The 25,421-nt window shown below is 37.8% G+C and overlaps 1 protein-coding gene across 1 annotated transcript in view; it reads right to left on the bottom strand.

Moving 5' to 3' along the window:
- The window catches only part of rrn3 (RRN3 homolog, RNA polymerase I transcription factor), a 41,035-nt gene that overhangs the window by 10,590 nt on the left and 5,024 nt on the right, over positions 1–25,421 (bottom strand). Inside the window, exons 3-14 of the mRNA XM_061905999.1 lie at positions 24,366–24,455; positions 22,129–22,258; positions 21,891–21,950; positions 15,511–15,574; positions 15,378–15,447; positions 13,884–13,982; positions 9,699–9,788; positions 6,368–6,491; positions 6,175–6,305; positions 2,622–2,752; positions 2,378–2,556; positions 634–742 (exon numbers count right to left, since the gene is read on the bottom strand). Of these exons, the coding sequence (XP_061761983.1) occupies positions 634–742; positions 2,378–2,556; positions 2,622–2,752; positions 6,175–6,305; positions 6,368–6,491; positions 9,699–9,788; positions 13,884–13,982; positions 15,378–15,447; positions 15,511–15,574; positions 21,891–21,950; positions 22,129–22,258; positions 24,366–24,455 (1,277 nt within the window). The remainder of the gene's footprint in view (positions 1–633; positions 743–2,377; positions 2,557–2,621; positions 2,753–6,174; positions 6,306–6,367; positions 6,492–9,698; positions 9,789–13,883; positions 13,983–15,377; positions 15,448–15,510; positions 15,575–21,890; positions 21,951–22,128; positions 22,259–24,365; positions 24,456–25,421) is intronic.

Raw genomic sequence — 25,421 nt, 5'->3', positions numbered from 1 at the left:
ATGAGTTGTTTATTTGGTGATGGCTGCAAACATGGGTTGTTTATTTGGTGATGGCTGCAAACATTAGTTATTTATTTGGTGATGGCTGCAAACATGAGTTGTTTATTTGGTGATGGCTGCAAACAGGAGTTGTTTATTTGGTGATGGCTGCAAACATGAGTTGTTTATTTGGTGATGGCTGCAAACATGCTTTGTTTATTTGGTGATGGCTGCAAACATGATTTGTTTATTTGGTGATGGCTGCAAACATGAGTTGTTTATTTGGTGATGGCTGCAAACATGAGTTGTTTATTTGGTGATGGCTGCAAACATGAGTTATTTATTTGGTGATGGCTGCAAACATGAGTTGTTTATTTGGTGATGGTTGCAAACATGAGTTGTTTATTTGGTGATGGTTGCAAACATGAGTTGTTTATTTGGTGATGGCTGCAAACATGCTTTGTTTATTTGGTGATGGCTGCAAACATGATTTGTTTATTTGGTGATGGCCGCAAACATGAGTTGTTTATTTGGTGATGACTGCAAATATGAGTTGTTTATTTGGTGATGGCTGCAAACATGCTTTGTTTACTTGGTGATTGCTGCAAACATGCTTTGTTTACCTGGTGATGGCTGCAAACATGGTTTGTTTACCTGGTGATGGCTGCAAACATGCTGGTGACAACTGGAAGACACACTTTCAGAGGGTTGAGTTGACACATCACTATCTTCTCCAGGTTTAGACTCTCAAGGTACTCCACACCTAACACACACACACATATACATATAGTGGTGGTCAAAAGTGTACATACACTTGTAAAGAACATAATGTCATGGCTGTCTTGAGTTTTCAATCATTTCTAGAACTCTTATTTTTTTGTAATCGAGTGATTGGAGCACATATTTGTTGGTAACAAAAAGAATTCATGAAGGTAGCTATTTTTTTTATTTTTTTATTATGGGTCTACTGAAAATGTGAGCAAATCTGCTGGGTCAAAAGTATACATACAGCAATGTTAATATTTGCTTACATGTCTCTTGGAAAGTTTCACTGCAATAAGGTGCTTTTGGTAGCCATCTACAGGCTTCTGCTTGAATTTTGACCACAAAATTGGTGCAGTTCAGCTAATTGTGTTGGTTTTCTGACATGGACTTCCCCGCGACCCCAAAAGGGAATAAGCGGTAGAAAATGGATGGATGGATGGATGGACTTGTTTCTTCAGCATTGTCCACACGTTTAAGTCAGGACTTTGGGAAGGCCATTCTAAAACCTTCATTTTAGCCTGATTTAGCCATTCCTTTACCACTTTTGACATGTGTTTGGGGTCATTGTCCTGTTGGAACCCCCAACCGCGCACAAGGCCCAACCTCCGGGCTGATGATTTCAGGTTGTCCTGAAGAATTTGGAGGTAATCCTCTTTTTACATTGTCCCATTTAAAGCGCCAGTTCCATTGGCAGCAAAACAGGCCCAGAACATATTACTACCAGCACAATCCTTGACGGTAGCCATGGTGTTCCTGGGATTAAAGGCCTCACCTTTTCTCCTCCAAACATATTGCTGGGTATTGTGGCCAAACAGCTCCATTTTTGTTTCCTCTGCCATCACATGGCCAAATATAAGACCTTCTGGAGAAAAGTTATTTGTATAGCACAGTCTAGTGTGGACAAAATATGGCAGTGGTTCTAAAATTAGGGTACACGTACACCTGGGGGTACTTGAAAGTATGCCAAGGGGTACGTGAGATTTTTTTAAAATATTCTTAAAATAGCAACAATTCAAAAATCCTTTATAAATATATTTATTGAATAATACTTCAACAAAATAGGAATGTAAGTTCATAAACTGTGGAAAAAAAAAATACAACAATGCAATATTCAGTGTTGACAGCAAGATTTTTTGTGGACATGTTCCATAAATATTGATGTTAAAGATTTCTTTTTTTGTGAAGAAATGTTTAGAATTATGTTCATGAATCCAGATGGATCTCTATTAATATCCCCAAAAAAGGCACTTTAAGTTGATGATTACTTCTATGTGTAGAAATTTTTATTTATAATTGAATCACTTATTTATTTTCAACAAGTTTTTAGTTTTTATATCTTTTTTTCCAAATAGTTCAAGAAAGACCACTACAAATGAGCAATATTTTGCACTGTTATAGAATTTAATAAATCAGAAACTGATGACATAGTGCTGTATTTTACGTCTTTATCTCTTTTTTCAACCAAAAATGCTTTGCTCTGATTAGGGGGTACTTGAATTAAAAAAATGTGCACAGGGGGGTACATCACTGAAAAAAGGTTGAGAACCACTGATATATGGTAATACATTTAGTGGGTGTGAAAACAATGACATTGTTCTAACACAGACATAACTGCAATTACATAGGAGAGTACCTTTCTTCATGTTCCCTGCCAGGATGGCTGTGTGTCTGAAGATGAGTGTGTAGAAGACAGCCTGACAGGCTGCATAAAAGGCTCCATGGATGTTGAGGTCACAGCAGTCCTGTCCAGCCCCCCTGTCCATGTAGCCATGGATCCAGGAGATGAGCAGGTCCAGGCAGGCTCGCACAGTGCTGCAGGGAGACGTTTAAGTTAGGGCCACAAGACTCCCTGGGGAAGATGAGTGAAATAGGCTCACAGCACGGGGATGAACTTGGCTCGAGCTAGCAAGCTTCCCATGTAGCCCGCGGCTGCCTGGCGCAAAACGGCGGGCTGAGTGGGGTTCTGCAGGATTCTCCACAGGTGGTCCAAAAAGGCCTCAGCCAGGGTCTGAACAAGGACGACACAGCAGCTATTCTCAAATTGAGCGTGGAATGTATGTGTGCTGAAGAAGGCTTGTACAATATACCGTCAAAATGCCAAATATTGTGCCAATAATCAGTCCATCTCTATTCAATATGGTGCCTGTAGGTCCAGGACAGGGTTGTCCAAACTTTAGGACTTAGGGGCCGCATTGGCCGAAAGCCAACTGCATGTAAAGTAACTATATACTAGTAAAGTAACTATATATACAAATACATACATATATACATATACATATAAATATAAATATTATTGTGTGTATATACACATATATATAAAAGTATATATATACACACACACATTAATATTTAAATATACACATGTATATATGCATATGTACACATATACATATATGTACACATTTACACACATATATAATATGCATATATAAATATTTTACTGATGGACAAATGAATAGAAATAGTCTAGGTGAATAAATGAACACTCAATCAGCATGCTAAATCAAACTATAACCAACATTCTTGTATGACAACAGAATGGCTAGCAGAACAGAAGGCAGAGAAAACTACACGTTTTGAGGTTTTCCATCCATCCATTTCCTACCGCTTATTCCCTTCGGGGTCGCTGGAGCCTATTTCAGCTACAATCGGGTGGAAGGCGGGGTGCACCCTGGATAAGTCGCCACCTCATCGCAGGGTCAACACAGATAGACAGACAACATTCCCACTCACATTCACACACTAGGGCCAATTTAGTCTTGCCAATCAACCTATCCCCAGGTGCATGTCTTTGGAAGTGGGAGGAAGCCAGAGTACCCGGAGGAAACCCACACAGTCACAGGGAGGACATGTAAACTCCACACAGAAAAATCCAGAGCCCGGGATTGAACCCAGGACTACTCAAAACCTTCGTATTGTGAGGCAGACGCACTAACCCCTCTTCCACCGTGCTTCCCCATATATATATATATATATATATATATATATATATATATATATATATGTATATATATATATATATATATATATATATATATATATATATATATATATATATATACATACATACATACATACAGTGGGGCAAAAAAGTATTTAGTCAGCCACCGATTGTCCAAGTTCTCCCACTTAAAATGATGACAGAGGTCTGTAAGTTTCATCATAGGTACACTTCAACTGTGAGAGAGAATGTGAAAAAAAAATCCAGGAATTCACATTGTGGGAATTTTAAATAATTTATTTGTAAATTATGGTGGAAAATAAGTATTTGGTCAACCATTCAAAGCTTTCACTGATTGAAGTAGGTTTTGGCTCAAAATCTCACGATACACGGCCCCATTCATTCTTTCCTTAACACGGATCAATCGTCCTGTCCCCTTAGCAGAAAAACAGCCCCAAAGCATGATGTTTCCACCCCGATGCTTCACAGTAGGTATGGTGTTAATGGGATGCAACTCAGAATTCTTCTTCCTCCAAACACGACGAGTTGAGTTTATACCAAAATGGATACATGGATTATACGGCAGAGGATTGGGAGAATGTCATGTGGTCAGATGGAACCAAAATAGAACTTTTTGGTATAAACTCAACTCGTCATGTTTGGAGGAAGAAGAATGCCGAGTTGCATCCCAAGAACACCACTCCTCCTGTGAAGCATGGTGGTGGAAACATCAACTTTGGGGCTGTTTTTCTGCTAAGGGGACAAGACAATTGATCCGTGTTAATGAAAGAATGAATGGGGCCATGTATTGTGAGATTTTGAGCCAAAACCTCCTTCCATCAGATAGAGCTTTGAAGATGAAACGTGGCTGGGTCTTCCAGCATTGACAATGATCTCAAACACACAGCCCGGGCAACGAAGGAGTGGCTCCGTAAGAAGCATTTGAAAGTCCTGGAGTGGCCTAGCCAGTCTCCAGATCTCAACCCCATATTCCTACACTGTGAATTCCTGGATTTTTTTCACATTCTGTCTCACAGATGAAGTGTACCTATGATGAAAATTACAGACCTCTGTCATCATTTTAAGTGGGAGAACTTGCACAATCGGTGGCTGACTAAATACTTTTTTTTCCCCCCACTGTATAAATACATATATATATATCCATCCATTTTCTACCGCTTATTCTCTTTGGGGTTGCGGGGGGCGCTGGAGCCTATCTCATTTACTATACATATATGTATACATATTGGATATTTAGAGTATGTGAAAGTTGGACACCTGACATCCTCAAAGTTTTGTGATCAAAAAATGTCAAGCAGCTAAACATGGATGAGAGTTTAGAGAGAGTTTTGCATATTTCCCATCATGCAATGTAGTGGATCATTTTGAAGTTTTACGGTGCATGGACATAATTCAGCGTTATGCATGACCATATCTGTTAACATTTTATGCTGATTGTAATTTAGGGTTTTTGCGCCATGAGTAAGGAAGGATATTTCAAATTCAAGTTCCTAAAAAAGAGTCATGACTGAGGAGGTGCTGGCACAGACCAGACCTAACATGTCGTCTTTGACACCCATTGTTGTACTGCCATTCATATTTAGGGCTTCAACTAACCATTATTTTCATAGTCCCTTAGTTGATCATTATCTTCACCATTAGTCGACTAATAAAGCTTTTATTTTGTCATGCATAGTAAGTTATTTTAGACATGATTACTAATTAATTAATTATAATTAACTGTGCTGCTCATTCAGATGTTACAAACATTCCAATGACTAATACAATGTTGTCCATTTCAAAAAAAAGAAAGGCAAAGTGATAACAAAACAATTAACCTTGTTTATGTAGTACATAAAAATAGTAGCAATGAAAACAACAACACACAAAATCTAAATTCCTCAATAAAAAAAATCATGTTGAGATGTTTAAAAATATGCACACTGATGTATTGATTAACCTCCATAGACTCAATGTGTATAATTATCATTTCTTCAAATGTTGGCTATTTAATAGATTCATCTTATGATACCTCTGTGTTTATTAAAGTGTCTTTTTGACTACATTGCAAATTGACTGACTGGCTGATTGGCAGACTTTGACTCAAATATAAAAAGTACTTGAATTGATGTCTGACTGGCTGACTGACTCAAATATACAGAATACTTGAATTGATGTCTAACTGGCTGACTTTGACTGAAATAATAATCACACTTGTTAGCTGGTTGGCAAGGTAGAAGCTGCAGATGTCTTTCCATGCTGGCGTATTACAGATGTACTTTGCTAAATGTTTTCAACAACAATAAGATACTTGCCATGTTTTTGTGAGTGCCCCACTTCCGAGTGATGACATCCAGAAATATAAAGTTATTGTGGACAAATGATTCCTCACAGAACATTTGGTGCAAGAAGCACCCGGCCAACACCATGTTTGTTTACAATGAAGTGGTTTACGACAAGGAGCGCTTTATTTGCTTGCCCAAACTTACCAGTTTGAAGCTGCACAGATAGAAGAGCAGGTACTGGGTGTGACTGCATGCATGTGTGGGCAGAATCAGCTTGTCAAACACCTTGAGGAAGTCTCTATAGAGTTCTTTGGTCCTGTCCATGTGAAGAGTACCTGGAGCAGAAGACAAGATGTTGGACAAGAAGTGTCTCTCTTTGGCCGGCATGTTGGACTACCGTCAACATGGCAGACATCTTTGATGTAGGCCAACATCACGCTCATCAGTGCATCCAGTCTCTCAGCCACCGGGTGAGCCATGGTCCCCAGACTGCAAGGCTGGTCTGAGGGGAGGTCCTCATCCTAACACACATAATCACAACTCGGTAAATGTTGTTGTGTTAAGGCATGGTCCCCAAACTGCAAGGCTGGTCTGAGGGGAGGTCTTCATCCTAACACACATAATCACAACTTGGTAAATGTTGTTGTGTTAAGGCATGGTCCCCAAACTGCAAAGCTGGTCTGAGGAGAGGTCCTCATCCTTGCACACATAACAACTTGGTAAATGTGTTAAGTAAGGCATGGTCCCCAGACTGCAAAGCTGGTCTGAGGGGAGGGGTCTCACCCTGGCACACATAATCACAATTTGGTAAATGTGTACTCAGCAGCCAGTTTCTTACTGTAAAATCTACGGTTGCTCCTTTTATGCTGTATTACTGTAAATGGAAATATGTTACCACATGGTAAAACATGGCAGCTCACACTGTTCTTCCATTTCCAGTAATATGTTGTACATTTTACAGTGACAATCTGTTGACTGAGTTGTCAATCTACACATGATATATATTGTGTATTCCAAGCTACACATTATATATATAGTGTATATTACAATCTACAGATGATATAGTATATTACATATATAGTGTATATTACAATCTACAGATGATATATATTGTATATTACAATCTACAGATAATATATATTGTATGTTACAATCTACAGATATATAGTGTATATTACAATCTCCAGATGATATATATTGTATATTACAATCTACACATGATATATATTGTATATTACAAGCTACAGATGATACATGTTGTATATTGCAAGCTACAGATGATATATATTGTATATCACAAGCTGCATATGATATATACTGTAGTTTACAATCTACAGATGATATATATTGTATACTACAAGCAGCCCTTGAGGGCAGCCATAGGTGCCACGTGGCCCTCAATGAAAACACCCTTGATCTTAAAGCTGAACACCTTTTTGAGGCAGCTGCTAGCAAGAATGCAACATGGACAAACATACTCCTCTTCAATGTCTTCAACAAAAGCAACTTTCACAAAAACTGTCATTAATCCCATTTTTTGCAATCATTGCTTGCCAGCACTCATTTGGACTTGAAGTGTGGTCAAATAGACTCAAAGTGTGGTCAATTATCAGACTTGAAGTGTGGTCAAATATCAGATTTGAAGTGTGGTCAAATATCAGACTTAAAAGTGTGGTGATTGTTGAAATGTTGATTGTATTATAGCAGGCAGACACTAGATGGCAGTAAAAGCACACTTACATTATCAAATGTTGATTATACGTAACTAGTAATAGTCATGATGAATTACAATTACAGAAAGAACACAAGTTGCAGAAAATTCTCCAAGTATGTTTTACATTTGAAGTCACAATAATATAAAATACATAATTTATAAAATATATAAACAGAAAAAAAGAACAATATTTACAGTATATATTATTTATGTAATATATATAGTACATACTCAGGAAGGGGAAGCAGTGCACTGTCAACACCGTGTATGGTTAGGATGGTGTTCTGCTGACCTCGATTGCAGATGTTGTGGATCGGTGGAAGGAATACTTCGAAGACCTCCTCAATCCCACCAACACGTCTTCCTATGAGGAAGCAGTGCCTGGGGAATCTGTGGTGGGATCTCCTACTTCTGGGGCTGAGGTTGCCAAGGTAGTTAAAAAGCTCCTCGGGGGCAAGGCCCCGGGGCTGGATGAGATCCGCTTGGTTGACAAGACTCTGCAGCATCGTGTGGACATCGGGGGCGGTACCTCTGGATTGGCAGACTGGGGGGGGTGTGGCCCCTCTCTTTAAGAAGGGGAACCGGAGGGTGTGTTCCAACTATCGTGGATCACACTCCTAAGCCTTCCCGGTAAGGTATGGGGTGTCGGACTGTCTGATTGTGGCGGTTCGCTCCCTGTACGATCAGTGTCAGAGCTTGGTTCACATCGCTGGCAGTAAGTCGGACACGTTTCAGAGTTATTGTACAGTAAAATATCTGCTACAGGATGTAACGGCATAATGATAAACTTAACATTTGTAATGAGCAAAAAAAACTCATTTCTGAATGCATTGTAGGCAACACTAATTATTTCCTGGAAACAAAGACAGCAGCGCAATAACGTCATTTGGCTTGAAACATGGCAGAAAGACTTTACTCCGTTAAAGTTCCTCTCGGAGTGAAGTGAATTATATTTATATAGCGCTTTCCTCAAGTGACTCAAAGCGCTTTTACATTGTGGAAACCAATATCAAAGTTACATTTAAAACCAGTGTGTGGGTGGCACTGGGAGCAGGTGGGCAAATTGTCTTTCCCAAGGACACAACGGCAGTGACTAAGTTGGTGCAAGCGGGGATCGAACCTGCAACCCTTAAGTTGCTGGCACGGCCGCTCTACCAACCGAGCTATACCTTTACCGGAGTAAACGCTTCATTTCCTTGGAGTCTGGGCGTGCACAATGCTGTGTTTACATAGCCACAATATTGGAGACACATTTCAAGTACACCGTGCTTTCATTTTCTTAACATAATGTCCCTGCTGTGACTGAGAGTTAATGATGTGAGGAAACATGCAGCAGGTGATGTGTCGTTACAACTTCTTTATAAAGTTGTTGACTGGGATGTTTTAACTGCTAACTATATCAGTGTTCAAATATCATTAACACTCACTAAAATGTTTTTTCATCTCATCCAATTGCACGCAGGCTGTGAAGATTGTTTATTTTACTACTCTTTATTTTTGTTGTTGGCCAAACAAGTCTGATAAACAAGCTTGTTTACTGGAATTGATCTTCATTAGCCAAACTGCTTTGTGTTTTATTTTGAAGTCAGTTTTTTGTACATAATAATATCAGTACTAGTTCAACTATCTCATCCAATTGAACACAGGCTATGAAGATTGCATGTGAGAGGTATCAGTCCTGTTTATTTTTGTTGGCCAACAAAACTATGAACACTAGTTTTTTCTATATGGACAAAAAGTGGTTACGTCTTATGGCCATCAGGTGCCCTCTAGCAAAATCCTTAAAATTTTCACATTTATTTGATTTATTTCTGTTTTTATTCTACCATACTACTTTGTTTATAATGTGCACATTCAACTTGTACTTGAGGTCCATGAAAGTTTCCTTCTCCACAGTAATGTTTCTTCCACAAAAGAAAACAATTTTGAATGTGTTGAATAAAACATGTTTCAAAGATTTCAGTATAAGTACTTTTTGAAAAACATTGATACGTCCATAATCCAGGTTGTTTACCATTTCAAAGACGGCCTCCTCAGCAGAGCTGTCCCTTGAAGAGGCTGCGTTGCCTTCAGCCTCTTCCATGTCAGAGCGGGACGCACCAACCTGGGAGACAATAGCAAAATACAATTGTTACATTGGAGATAATAGCAATATACAATTGTTACATGGGAGATAGTAGCAATACACAATTGCTACATGGGAGATAGTAGCAATATACAATTGCTTCATGGGAGACAATAGTAATACACAATTGTTACATGGAGACAATGGCAATATACAATTGTTACATGGGAGACAGTAGTAAAATACTATTGTTACATGGAGACAATAGCAATATACAATTGTTACTTGGGCGAAAAAAGTTATATATAATTGTTAGAGGGGAGACAATAGTAATATACAATTGATACATGGGAGACAATAGCAATATACAATTGAGTAATACACAGATAATGTGGTCAATTTTTATCAGATATAATTATCTTATAGGATTGAAGTAGCATGTGTGTGCATTTGGTCACATAATCCTTTAAAAGCCGTTTTCTACTAAGATCAAAGTGCAACTGTCCTTCCCAAGGAAGTGGGAATCACAAGAATGTCGGTGTCGGGTTTAGAAAGAAGATTAAAGACCTTAGCTACATCTGGTTTAAGTTCCACACAAAGGGACAGAGGATAGGGGTCGGAGGTCACCGGACCCAAATCATCCCAGGTTGACTCAATTAATTAAACTGGGTGTTGGCCATCACGGTTTGACCCATCAGGAGAGGGGGTGTATAAGAAATGGTATTTAAACACTATGTTCCGAAAAGACAGCAGAATGAAGAGATTTGGCACTTCTTCTCCTAGAGCTGCAGCTCTAGTACTAGACTCGCTGAAACCAAATAAAGCTTTTTGTTTGTCTCCTTGGCTCATCACACCACCATCAAATATACAACACTAGCAAATAGATTTGCATTGAAATCTATGTAAGACTACATGCCAATGATGTCAATTCTACCCCTCACCACAAATTGATTGCTGGTCTGTGGGAAACACTTGAAGTTCATGTAAAAAAAGCTGTGGTGGTTCACTTGGACAAATAAGCTGTTAAAAGGGACCTACTTAGCATGGAAAGGCTGAGACCCCGATCACCATAGAAGGGTTTTATATCGCTTCTTATCGATAATCATTGATATTTTTATGACCTATGGAGAATCAGGCGCAATATAAATGTAAACATTTGTATTTGAAATGTTGAAATATCCTGTAATTATAAATCCTCAGCTATCAAGGCAGAAAGGAAATGTCAACACAAGCATGTCAACAAAATAATAAAATCACACTTAACAAGATCTTAAAAATTAGGAATGTGTAAGAAATGCTTTATAAAGTGTAATAAAATAGTGTGAAAATGTAAACATAGAAACTTGAGAATATTTCCTGCAGGTTTAGTGGCAGGAAATTACATCTGTGTAACAATAATTTGCACAGTTACTCTTATTCAACTATGGAAAGGAATTTTTGTTATGCAGGAATTTTTTCAATATTATTATATCAATAATTGTTGACATTTTTATGACCTATGGAAAACAAAGAACAGGAGAGTAATATATTTTATTGTGAAATGTAACTTCCTGTGATTATAATCCCTCAGATATCAAGTTAGAAAAGAAATGTAAATACAGGCATGGAAAACAGTGTCAACAAAACAGAAAAGTCACATTGAACACTTTATAAGATCTTACAAATAAGGAATATGTAAGAAATGCTTCATAAAGTGTACGAAAATAGAGTGAAAATGTAAACAGAGAAACTTAGCTATTCTCTGCAGGTTTAGTGACAGGAAGTTACATATGTGTAAGATAAATTTGCCCTGTTACTCTAATTCAACTATGAAAAGGAATTTTTGTTATGCAGTAATCATTTTAATATGATTATATCAATAAATATTGACATTTTTATGACCTATGGAAAACAAAGAGCAGGAGAATAATATATTTTATTGTGAAATGTAACTTCCTGTGATTATAATCCCTCAGCTATCAAGTTAGAAAGGAAATGTCAACACAAGCATGGAAAACAGTGTCAACAAAATAGAAAAATCACATTGAACACTTTATAAGATCTTAAAAACAAGGAATCTGTAAGAAATGCTTCATAAAGTGTACGAAAATAGAGTGAAAATTTAAACAGAGAAATTTAGCTGTTTTCTGCAGGTTTGGTGACAGGAAGTTATGTCTGTGTAACATTAATTTGCCCTGTTACTCTTAATCAACTATGAAAATTATTTTTTGTTATGTAGTAATTATTTGAATATGATTATATCAGTCGATATCGATAGACATCCTAAGGAAAATAAGGAGCAGGAAGAAACAATTTATTGGAAGTGTAACTTCCTGTGATTATAATCCCTCAGCTATCAAGGCAGAAAGGAAAAGTCAACACAAGCATGGAAAACTATATCAACAAAATAGTAAAATCACATTGAACACTGAATAATATATCAAAAAAAAGGAATATGTAAGAAATGCTTCATAAAGTGTAAGAACATAGTGTGAAAATGTAAAAACAGAGAAACCTGAGAAGAACTACTTCCTGCAGGTTTAGTGACAGGAAGTTACAACTGTGCTATAAAGGGTGAGTTGAGGTGGTGTGGTCTTGTTTTGCATAATGTGCAGACGACATTGGTCTGACTACGGTGTTTTTTATTTATTTTTTTTTTTAATCCAAAAACTGTCCAGGTGACTTTTCCTCTTTTATCCACAATTTCTTCATTTGGACTTTCTCTTCTCACACCATGCAGATAATCAAGCAACGTTGATGGTTGGTACTGTCACCTGATTGGCTGTCAGGTGATCACTTCCTGCCTTGCTAGGTTACCAGAGAGCTAGTGTCTTTGTTCATGCAACCAACCTTGCTTCCATACTTCCGCTTTCTTCCCACAAAAGATGTATATATCATTGATTAGGTGTGTATCACGATGTATGCTGATATCCTTTTATCCAAAGGCCTTCATGCAAAAGCACCTATTGGTACCTGCTGTTTTTGGGTATTTAGGATCTGCATAAGTGGCCAACATGTGAAATGAAAGCATGGAGTTATGGTGGAGATCTTAATGAAAGAATCTTGCCTTCCTTCCTACTTCCTCCAAACCAACCTATGGGAATTTGTTTCATTTGACCTTTTGACAACTGTTGACACCAGCGGATGATCCATATATTGTAGAGAAGGACCTCAAGGCCTTTGCACGAGTCCACCATTGTAGTTCAAAACTGTTCTGTCCTCTTTTTGTGGGGCAGACTGGCTTGTATATGCACATGCATCCATTTCTAATACAAGGTAGCATATAGTTCTAACTTATATCTGTCAGTAGGCACATTATGTAAGATAAAAACTACAACATTTCTAATTCAAAGTAGTGTATGGTTCTAACACGTTTTGGACACGTTTTGGACGATAAAAATTACAAAATTTCTAATACAAAGTAGTGTATACTTATAGTAACTTATATCTGTCAGTAGACACGTTATGGAAGATAAAAAACTACAACATTTATTATACAAAGTAGTGTATAGTTCTAACTTATACAGTATCTGTGAGTAGACACGTTATTGAAGATATAAAACTACAATATTTATAATTCAAAGTAGTGTATAGTTCTAACTTTTGTCTGTCAGTAGACACGTTATGGAAGATAAAAACTACAACATGGCCGACAGGGAGATGATGCAGTCAAAGTGGAGGCACGTAAGTAAGATCCGCTCATAAAATCCTGGAGAGAAGGTCAGAAGGTGTCTTGAAGATGGTGTATGACATATTATGTAGACAACAAGGAAGTTTACACGCACAAATATAATCAGAATATGAACTCTTTAAAAGTTAATGTCAAACTACTACATATTTCTGTACATATACATTAGATTTACATTGTTCCTATCGGGAAAATTACTTCTGTTTAAGCCCAATTCAGGGACAAGTGGTAGAAAAGGATGGATGACGTTCTCAACAAAGCCTTTGGAAGGGATTCAAATCTCAAAACTGTAAACTTTTAAACATTTACAAGCTGCGTCTCACTTCACAGCTCCAGAATATTTTTCCAGACGCAAAATGACTTCCTTTTTTTGGAAGGTTTACGAGCCCTGCACTAAAATGTGCACATTGAACATGGAGGCTAGTCCCCTTTTTCCATATTAGAGCATGAAAATGTTGACATCTTACATCCAGTTTGAGCATTTGTCCAACGATGATCTCCAGCACGTCTGCTCGAATGCTTGGTATGTAGAGGCTCATTCTTAGTAGGTTATGAACATAACACTCCTGCAAAACACATCAAATATACTATCAATAGTCTGCTCGAATGCTTGGTATGTAGAGTCTGGTGTGGGTGAACTTGACTGGCCTGCACAGAGTCCTGACCTGAACCCCACAGAACACCTTTGGGATGAATTAGAAATGAGACTGAGAGCCAAGCCTTTTCCACCAACATCAGTGTGTGACCTCACCAATGCGCTTTTCGAAGAATGGTGAGCAATTGCTATAAACACTCTCCGCAACCTTGTGGACAGCCTTCTCGGAAGATATAAACACACTCCACAACCTTGTGGACAGCCTTCCCATAATATATAGACACACTCCACAACCTTGTGGACAACCTTCCCAGAAGATATACACACACTCCACAACCTTGTGGACAGCCTTTCAAGAAGATATATACACACTCCAAAACCTTGTGGACAGCCTTCCAGTAATTTATAGACACACTCAACAACTTGGGGACAGCCTTCCCAGAAGATATAAACACACTCCACAATCTTGTGGACAGCCTTCCCTGAAGATATAAACACACTCCACAACCTTGTGGACAGCCTTCCCATAATATATAGACACACTCAACAACTTGGGGACAGCCTTTCCAGAAGATATAAACACACTCCACAACCTTGTGGACAGCCTTCCCAGAAAAGTTGAATCTGTAATAGCTGCAAAAGGTCATTGAACCCTATGGGTTAGGAATGAGATGGCACTTTAAGTTCATATGTAAGTCAAGGCAGGTGGACAAATACTTTTGGCAATATAGTGTATGTATCCAGGAGAGTATTGATACCAATGTCCTGGACCCAGACACTGGATCCAGTGTTGTAGTACAGGTTGTAGACCTAAATGCTTGTCCAAGTGTTTTGTGGTGTAAATTGATATGTGATAGTTCAACATGAAGAATTCTTGATATCTTATTTTCATCAAGTGTATGATCTATTCCATTGCAGAGTTGCATCATTTGCTCCTATCTTCTTTTTGCAGGAAGATTTAGACCTCTTTTGTACTCTGTTAGTTAGCGCGCTGCTTGATCTTGGCTGGGTTGACCACCACTGCTTTTCACTTCCGGGAAGATGTCACATGACTGAATACAAGCAATAGTTTTAGTAAATGGACTGTGTGGACATCACATCTTTAAGAAAGTGCAGAGCGAGCGCTTTAGTGATCATGTCATCACTGAATGATTCCACCACAGTAAGCTGCTTTTTAGCGCTTTGTTCTTCACCTCAGCTGAATCTTTGTTTCTGGATTAAATCAGACAAACATTGCAGCGTGCAGTCATTTGTTCCACACTTCCCTTGCTCTTGTTTGTGTTAGCATTAGCCATGTTGTCTACGCCAATGACATGAATCTACTTGATGTTTGAATGGTGTGGAAGTGGGATGGGGTATTTCTTACCAGGGTTCTGGAGGACTTTTGCACAAAAGGAAAGTTGTCTTGCAGAATGGGCAGCAGAAATTGACTGGTGCTGAAAGTTGAACACAGAAATGTTTTCAAGCAGCTGCAAGTCATGAAAGAAAAAGTGACTTACCACGGAACATATTTAGTGATGAGTTGCAAGGCCTGGTGGCAGTGCTGGAACATTCTGGGCAAATCTGAACAACAAAAACATATTTAGTGATGAGTTGCAAGGCCTGGTGGCAGTGCTGGAACATTCTGGGCAAATCTCAACAACAAAAAGTAAACCTTTGTCAAGTATTCTGAAAGGGGAACATTCACAAACCTTATCCAAGACATCTTTTTCTCTTGTTAAGAATTCTAAAAGGTAAACAAACGCTAGCTAACAATGAAGCTCTCCTCTAAAAAAACACCAAAGAGCGCCAACAATACTATTACATGTGGCCACCCGAATATTTACAAGTATTAACCATATTGTTAAAAACTATTTTAGCGGATCACGGAGAGCTAACTAGCTTATACCACTATATTGACATACTGAGCTGCTGCATGGCCTCTGAGTTGGTGACAGTTATATATCATGTTTCATATTGATAGAAGGTTGTGGACATAAACCTTCAAGTTGGTCAACTTTGACATCCAACTTATGCCAGGAGATGGTGAGAAAGACACGAAAAGACGCTTGTTTGCTTGTGGCATTTTTTTTTTTTAACTCAAGAGAATTTCAATTGATTCCTAATGTAATTAGGAAGATATATTACATATATTACATTGTACAGTAAGTCATTTTATATTTGCATTTAGCAAAACTGCTACAAGTTGCTTAGTGTTTGACTACAGATGCTTCTAAATCTTGAAGATCATCCTCCATTATTCAGGCTCAATATAGAAGCTTCTGGATCATTTGTCCCAAAGTAGTCTTTGTTGTCTCTCATGATTAGTAGTGGTGGTGTTGTTGAAGGGAAATCGAGTGTTGTGATGCGTCTGTGAAATTAATACGCTGCTGTATGCTTAAAATGAGCAACATACATAAATATTACGTTATTATAAATTTTAAATTTTATACTTACAATGTGTATACGAAACTTTCCAAGTGGAATATAGTCACACAAAAGCAAAAATCTTGGTGGTGAAGAAAATAGAAGATCTTGATAAGTATTGACATTGATGCAGTACTTGGTATCAATGTAGCTTTGTGACTTTTACATCCTCTCAATGCTACCCACACCAAGAACACAGACCACAACAAGTATTGATATGGACATGTTACAGAAGGCTCTGAAATGAGTTGGCGACTTGTCCAGGGTGTAATCCGCCTTCCGCCCAATTGTAGCTGAGATAGGCTCCAGCGCCCTCCGCAATCCCGAAGGGAATAAGCAGTAGAAATTGATGGATGTTACAGAAGATACTACAACATCAACACGGACCACAACGAGTGTTGATATGGACATGTTACAGAATATCCTACATCAACACAGAGCACACCTAGTGTTGATATGGACATGTTACAGAAGATACAACATCAACACAGACCACACCAAGTATTGAAATGGACATGTTACAGAAGATCCTACAGCATCAACAGTCCACACCAAGTATTGAAATGGACATGTGACAGAAGATCCTACAACATCAGCACAGACCACACCAAGTGTTGATATGGACATGTTACAGAAGATCCTATAACATCAACACAGACCCCACCAAGTGTTGAGAAGGACATGTTACAGAAGATCCTAAAACAGCAACACAGACCACACCAGGATTCAGGATTGGACTTCAGTTTGCAGAGAACTAAATGTGGACAGTGCTTATTGTCATTTTTTTAGACATCTTCACTTCCCTGTATAATAAACACTGCCCCGTGAAATAAAATTTTAGAAAAAGGAAAAAATAAAAATAGCCCTTGGATCACAAAAGGGATAAATAATGTCTGTAAAAAGAAAAACAATCTCTCCAAATTGTTCATCAAAATAAAAACAAAATAAGTCGAACAAAGATACAAGAAGTACAAAAATAAATTAACTGATATAAGAACAAGCAAACGGTCATATTATCAAAAAGAACTACGGTATATGAAAACAAAAACAATTTAAAAGGATCTTGGGATGTTTTGAATAGCCAAAAATCAAACAAGGATATTCAAAGTTGACAAATCCTGATTACTTTATTTAGGAAAACTGTGAAGATTATAATATGAGTAATGTAGTGAACAAGTTCAACAGTTTTTTTGTAAAGGTTGGTCCCAAGTTGGCTGTTGATATCCCAGACAAAGGAGTTACAAAATCAACTATTGAACAGAATGATTTGTCATTCTTCCTCTCAGCTACAAATGAGCAGGAAGTGACAAATATTGTGAGGAAGTGTCAAAGTAAGAGTTCCACTGACTGCCATGATATCAACATGATATTGCGTCAAAAAGTTATACTGAATATTGTAAAACCCTTAACTTATATATGTAATCGATCATTCCAGACTGGCCCCATTCCAGGTAAAATAAAAATGGCTAAGGTCACTCCGATCTTCAAAAGTGACAGGAAACACGCGTTCACCAATTACACACTAATTTATCTTTTGCCTCAGTTCTCAAAAATCTTAGAGAAACTATTTAATTCTCCACTTGAATTGTTTCTTGAAAAGAATCATTGATTGATTGAAACTTTTATTACTAGATTGCACAGTACAGTACATATTCCGTACAATTGACCACTAAATGGTAACACCAGAATAAGTTTTTCAACTTGTTTAAGTCGGGGTCGACGTTAATCAATTCATGGTATAATCAATGAGGGTCAGTATGGCTTTAGGTCCAAAAAAACAACCTCAATGGAAATAATTGAAGCTCTTGAAGAAATTACTAATGCACTGGAGCATAAAAGATATGCAGTTGGTATCTTTATTAATCTAAAAAACCTGTAACTCAAGTTGCTGGCACGGCCACTCTACCAACCGAGCTATACCGCTAAGATTGATGATGATCCTTGAATATTAATAAAACTAAGATAGTGATGTTTGGAAATGGCAACATAACGTCTGAACATAAAATAAGTTTTGACAGTACCCAAATTGAAATTGTAAATGAAAATACATTTTTGGGAGTAATAATTGATAGTAAACTATCATGGAAACCTCATGTCAGACACAAACCAAAATCTCCAAAAGCCTCTCAATTATAAACAAAGCAAAACCATACCTCAATGAAAACACACTCCGTACTCTGTACTGCACCTTGGTAATGCCATACCTTACATATTATGTTGAATACTTATTTGTACTTTATACTGCAACTTGTTACTCCCGTACCTTACATATTGTGTTGAATACTTCTTTGTACTTTATACTGCACCTTGGTACTGCCATACCTTACATACTCTGTTGAATTATGGGGGAATACTTAACAGAACACAATGGAAGCTCTGATCAAATTACAGAAAATAGCAGCATCATTCACAACATTGTTTTTTTAGAACATACTCAATATGTTAATGCAATCAAAGTTACTTAAATTTGATGACCTTGTTAAATATAATACATTAAAAATCTTATATAAAGCATTTAACAAATTATTGCCGCCTAATCTACAACGTTTTTTTTATAAGACGAGTGCAGGCTCATAACTTGAGAGGCTTTGGATATTTCCCATAGCCGAGAGCTCAAATGATTCGTAAACATTTTTGTGCGTCTGTATGCGGAGTAAAACTATGTTTTTGTGTGTCTGTATGCGGAGTAAAACTATGGAACAAACTGGATTTACAACACAATCAATGCCAAACTATTAATCCATTTAAACTATTATACAAACATGAAGTCTGCTTCAAATATACACTAATACTTCCTTTTTATTGTCATTCAAATTTGAACTTTACAGTGCAGATAAGAACAAAATGTCGTTGCATTCGCTCATGGTAGGTAGGTGCAGATTTAAATAAATAGATTACTGTACAGATAAATATATTGCACTTTTCCATATGCATCCAGGTTTATGGATGTATGTTATATTGTTTTTATATTCCAGCGAGTTAATCCATTTTTGGGGAGAATTGAGGGGATTATTATGATGTGTTCAAGAGTCTTACGGCCTGATGGAAGAAGCTGTTACAGAACCCGGAGGTTCTACTTCGAAGGCTGCGGAACCTCTTTCTAGAGTCCAGCAGTGAAAACAGTCCTTGGTGGGGGCGGGAGAAGCCTCTGCAGATTTTCTGAGCCCTGGTCAGGCAGCGGCTTTTTGCGATCTCTTGGATAGGAGAAAGAGTGCTGAAGATCTTTTACGCCGTCCTCACCACTCTCTAGAGAGATTTCCAGTATGATACAGTGCAAGCTCCAGTCCAGACAGAGATGCAGTTGGTCAGTAGGCTCTCTCTAGTGCCTCTGTAGAATGTGGTGAGAATGGGGGGAGGGAGCTGTGCTCTTTTCATCCGACGCAAAAAGTGCATGCAGTGCTAAGCTCTTTTTACAAGAGCTCCGGCGTGTAGGGACCTGGTCATATGGTCAATTATCTGCACCCCCAGGAACTTGATGCTGCTTACCATCTCCACCGCTATGCCGTTCACGAAGAGTGGAGTGTGGCTGGACTGGTGCTTCCTGAAGTCAACGATGATCTCCTTGGTCTTGTCGACGTTCAGGACCAGGTTGTTGGTTCAGCAACAGTCAACCAGATGTTTCACCTCCTCTCTGTAGTCCATGTCGTCACGGATGAGGCCCACTACTCTTGTGTCGTCCGCGTGCTTCAGAATGTGGTTAGTAGTGGAACTGGCACAGCAGTCATGGGTCATCAATGTGAACAGCAGCAGACGCAGGACGCAGCCCTGGGGGGAGCCAGTGCTCAAGGAGATGGCACTGGAGGTGTTGTCGCCCACTCTCACAGACTGGGGTCTGTCTGTGAGGAAGTCAAGCAGCCAGTTGCATAGGGGGGTACTGAATCCAAGGGCGGCCAGTTTGCTCACCAAGTGCTGTGGGATGATGGTGTTGAATGCCGAGCTGAAGTCCAGAATGCCAAGCTGAAGTGATGAGGGTCTTTAATTTGACCTGCTGTTGTACTCTGTCTCAAAGTGTTAACATGTGCTCAATGTTGTCTATTACCATTGTTGCCATGTTGTCTACTACCATTGTTGCCATGTTGTCTATTACCATTGTTGCAATGTTCATTCTTCCTACATTGTTGATACAAATTGTTGATACAGTGTAATAATTATTGTTACCTATGTAATGCCACTATGATACAACATTTGTGTAATCCCTAAACAAAGTAACAGTGAAACTCAATGTATTAATCACTGAATGGAGAAGTGGGGGTGGGATTTAATAAATTATCATCTCCTCACTCCATTTCAGGCAAAACTGGACAATCATGCATTACATACTGTACATTACCTCTTGCATTATATTCATTTATATTACTATGTGTTGTCTACCTTGTACTTTTTTTAATGTCATTGCCTGAAATAAATGAATGAAAAACAAATGAATATGTACAATATACGCACTGCAAGTATACATATATATATATATATATATATATATATATGTATAAAATGTAATAAAAGGCACCATCATAACAATATGTAGAATATTTAACCTATTTTGGTCATTTTAACTATTGCCAGAATTAAATTCATTAGCGCATTCATTTCTGTTTCCATAACAACGCACTTCCGACTTCTAGCAACAAACGTGTGTTCTTACTTCCAGAGACAAACACAAGTGTGTTCTAATCATGGCAGACACTGTAAAAAACAACAAAGACGACTATTTTTGGAATAATTAGGATTCACAACATTATTTTTGAAGCTGAAAATATGGAGGATGAACTGCTTCTTATAGAAGCCAGCACGAAGGAAGAGTGAGACATTGGAGCAGATGGAAGCAGAGAGAGTGAGGTGAAAGTGACTCGAAGCTGCAAAATGTGGAATTTGGAACCTAGCTATTTCGACATAAATGGAGTGCTTACCATAATAAACGGACACCTGGACCAAACAGACAACTATCCCTGGAGTGAGTCACACTTAATATTGATCATGATACACGTCATGTGTGGTATTACAACTACAACACTAGCTGTGTACAAACAAAACATGAAATAATACTTTACAGATACTGTAATATGATTGTTCATGTTTTTCACTCACTACAGATTGGTCTTGTATCACAGTGTTGTGTATTACAAACAAACGCGTTTTGTGTTGATGTAGAAGCTGGCTTATCTCTCCCAGTAGTTAGCTTTTATTGCTAATAGCGTAGCATGGCAAAGTGTTATTAGGCTGGAAAAAGAGTTCCTCGGTGTTGTCTCTTACGATAACAATGTTTCTACATCTTGGTTGTTATACAGGTTACACAACATAAATTAAGTATTGTTGAATGCATTTTTAAAGTCATTTCACGGTAGAATTGATTGCTAACATTACCTACATCGCTAGCCACCAACAACGAGACCATTTGTACATGTTAGAATGCAAAAGAAAAATAACTTTAGTCTCATAATGATTGTGAACCATACAGTAAAAACCAGACACCTACCATCATCTTCATCCTCTGAATCAGAGATATCAACTCCTCCTTCACTGATGGTCACTCTCTCTGCACACACAACACATCATGCCTTCTTACTGGTGTGACACTTAGCGGGAGTGACGTGTGGCAATTACTGGGAGTAACGTGTGACAATTACTGGGAGTGACGTGTGACACTTACTGGGAGGGAAGTGAGAGACTTATTGGAAGTGAGAGACTTATTGGGAGGGAAGTGAAAGACTTACTGGGAGTGAAGTGCGAGACCAGCATGTTGAGACAGGCACACAGATAGAGGGTCTGTGCAGACACCAGGTTGCTGAGGAAGGACATGTACTCATCTGCTACTGCCTGACTCCTGCCCAACCAGGGAAGTCTCTGCATGATGCAAACGGGAAGAGGTTACAGAAACCAAACCATCCGGTTAATGACATTTACTCCCAAGAAGGCATGTATGCAACATTTATTCATCAAGAACATATTTTCCTTTGCAGTGCTGACCGAGCAAAGAGACATGATGAAGTGTGTCGATAATCTCTCACGTACAACAAAAAGGAGCACTATGGATTTCTCTCAACAGTTAACCAAGTTAAATGTGTGGGAACATAAATGAATGTTGGAGACTTTAAATGTAAAACATACTAAGAAAAAGTCTGCAACTTGTTTCTTTTTATAATTACTATTTTTACCTACAATTACAGATTATTAGTAGTCAAGGAGGCTAATAATTGATATTAGTCAAATATATTTAAACATGAGTAGTACATTTTTCACACAAAAAGCTCATGTTATTCTCATTAATGTACACTCAGTAAACCATCTTGAGAGAAACAAGATTTGCAAATCAAAAAGTCAAAAATGACATGTACATCAGTGTTCAGACTCAATTCCTTATAAACACCATGCCACAAGCTTGGCACACCTATCTTGGCACACCTATCTTTGGGCATTTTCTCTCATTCCTCTTTGCAGCACCTCTCCTGATGCATCAGGTTGGATGGGAAGTGTTGTTTGTTTTCCAAGTGTATAAGTCTTCCATAACATGTCATTGTGGTTCTTTGTTACAGAGATAATGTTTTACACACCACTCTTCAGGACACACCGTTTTCTGGTCTTATTTACATGCCTCCACTTCGACAGCATCTTCTACCCATCATCTTTTGTTGTACCGCTAGTTTTTAGCGCTTCCATAGCGAGTCTACCGACAGATATATGTTACAAGTGTAGGCTACTTTACATTAGAAACAGCAACAGCAGAGGACAGAGAAAAAGAAAGCTTATTGACTAAAAATGTTGGTGCAGACTACAATGACGGACGCATTAATGGTGCCATTTTGGGGCCCTTATACACACCATAAAAATACCCGTATGTTGAAGCACAGTTTGTCTGACTACAGGAGCCATAATCAATCAAGTGCAACTCAAACATTGTGTGTGTAATGTTCTTTCTTCTCAATAAAACATCAAAGTCTTGGGTTGGCTTGCAAACCTCTACTTCTATGAACAGGTGGTGTCAACATGCAGTCCACAAGTACATCTCATTAGTGACTACAAAATGTACCAAATGGAATTGCCACAACGGATCTTCTGTGTGTGAACACTGCTGATACACGCCAGTGGAAGTTGGAATGGTTCCAATGGGGTATGCAGTAGACTGTATAATGGCCATTCATTGTCAATTGGGAGAAAATTACGAAAAATTCCAGGAAAACCGTAATTTTTTGAAGAGTAGTGTGGGTGGAAGATTGCAAGATCGAAATCATGTTTAAAAATGTCGCTAAATTTGGAGAATTAAGGACATTGAAGAACTATAAATATGTTCGTTGATTTGAATGGGAGTTTCTTGGAAATTTCAGGAAAACCAGTAAGTTTTGAAAATATTGATACTAGCACAATTGTCCTAAGATGGTGTGAATGGGTTGGTGTTGCAATTTTTGGAATCGGTAGAAAAATGTTGACGTAGTAAGAGTTTTAATTGAAAATGGGTTTTTCGGAATTTATGGAAATTTGGGAATAACGGGAATCCGCACAAAAAAACTAAATGTTTGTTGTCCAAACTAAGAGGAGTGTTTTGAAAGTGGAATGGTCAAGAACGGTTGAAAAATGTGGACTGTGAAAACTTTCCAGAAAGAGGTAAAAATACGGCTCTGGAAAACCGAAAATTCCTGGAATTTTTTTTTAACTTGTAGTTTGATTTTCTAAAGTGAGATGAGTGTGTGGATAGTAGTTTGATTTGTCCAAGGTGAGAGGAGTGTGTGGATGGTAGTTTGATTGTCCACGGTGAGTGGAGTGTGCGGATGGTAGTTTGATTGTCCAAGGTGAGTGGATGGTGGAACGCTTCCAATCAGGTGAGAAATGTGAGAGTTGTGCACGTTTGAGAATTGGCACATTAATTTTCGATGGGCAAAATGTCTCGGGAAACCGGTAATTCTGGGTAATCATGGGATATTTTTTTGTCCCCACCATAGTAGTCCATGATACTCACTAAAATAGAATAGATGAGTTGTTCGTGCTCCTTGGTCAGCTGAGATACACAATTCCTGAATTCTTGTAGCCAAGTGATGATCTGTGCGTCCTGTGAGAAGACAAACAGTGTGAGAAGACAAACAAAAGTACCAATATATTTCAACCTACTTGTATCTTTTAATAGCTGAAATAAACAAGCCCAAAATAGACTTTCTTGAAAGGTGAAATATTGTTCTGGCTTAATTTTTGTGTGTTAAAAAAAGTTTGTATTTTTTTATTTGAGTGTTTAAATATGTTTATCTTCTTCTATTTGTGTGTTTAAAGATGTTTATCTTCTATTCGTGTGTTTGAATAAGTTTATCTTCTTCTATTTGTGTTTAAATGTTTATCTTCTTCTATTTGTGGTTAAATGTTTATCTTCTTCTGTTTGTGTGTTCAAATATGTTTATCTTTTTTTATTAGTGTGTTTAAACATGTTTATCTTCTATGTATGTTTAAATAAGTTTATCTTCTTCTATTAGCGTGTTTAAATATGTTTATCTTCTATTTGTGTTTAATTATGTTTATCTTCTTCTATTTGTGTGTTTAATTACGTTTATCTTCTTCCAAATTTTTTTCACTTCTGGTTGGTGATGTCACTTCCCGTCTGTGTGGAGTTTATATCCATCATTGTATCTATTGTTTACACAATAATGTCTTTATATTGCTGTATGATCTTTCTTCATGAGGAAGGATGTTAATGTTTCTTGTTTTCATGTTAGCATTTAAGATAGGTAGCAAACGTAAACCAGTCCTTCCATAAATGTATTAACGTGAAGTGCAGTTTTATGATCAGTGTGGTTTAATAAGGTAAAACTAACTATTATGATTATGTGTAATAAGGTAATACTAACTATTATGATTATGTGTAATAAGGTTATACTAACTATTATGATTATGTGTAATAAGGTAATACTAATCATTATGATTATGTGTAATAAGGTAATACTAACTTACAAGGGTAAATATGATTATGTGCATGTAGCTGCTGTAACAATGCGTGCACATGGCAAAAGTTACAGAATTTATCTTCATT

The sequence above is a fragment of the Nerophis ophidion genome, linkage group LG07 (assembly GCF_033978795.1).
Source record: "Nerophis ophidion isolate RoL-2023_Sa linkage group LG07, RoL_Noph_v1.0, whole genome shotgun sequence".
Lineage (NCBI taxonomy): Eukaryota > Metazoa > Chordata > Actinopteri > Syngnathiformes > Syngnathidae > Nerophis > Nerophis ophidion.
This window is presented reverse-complemented; position numbering and strand designations above follow the sequence as displayed.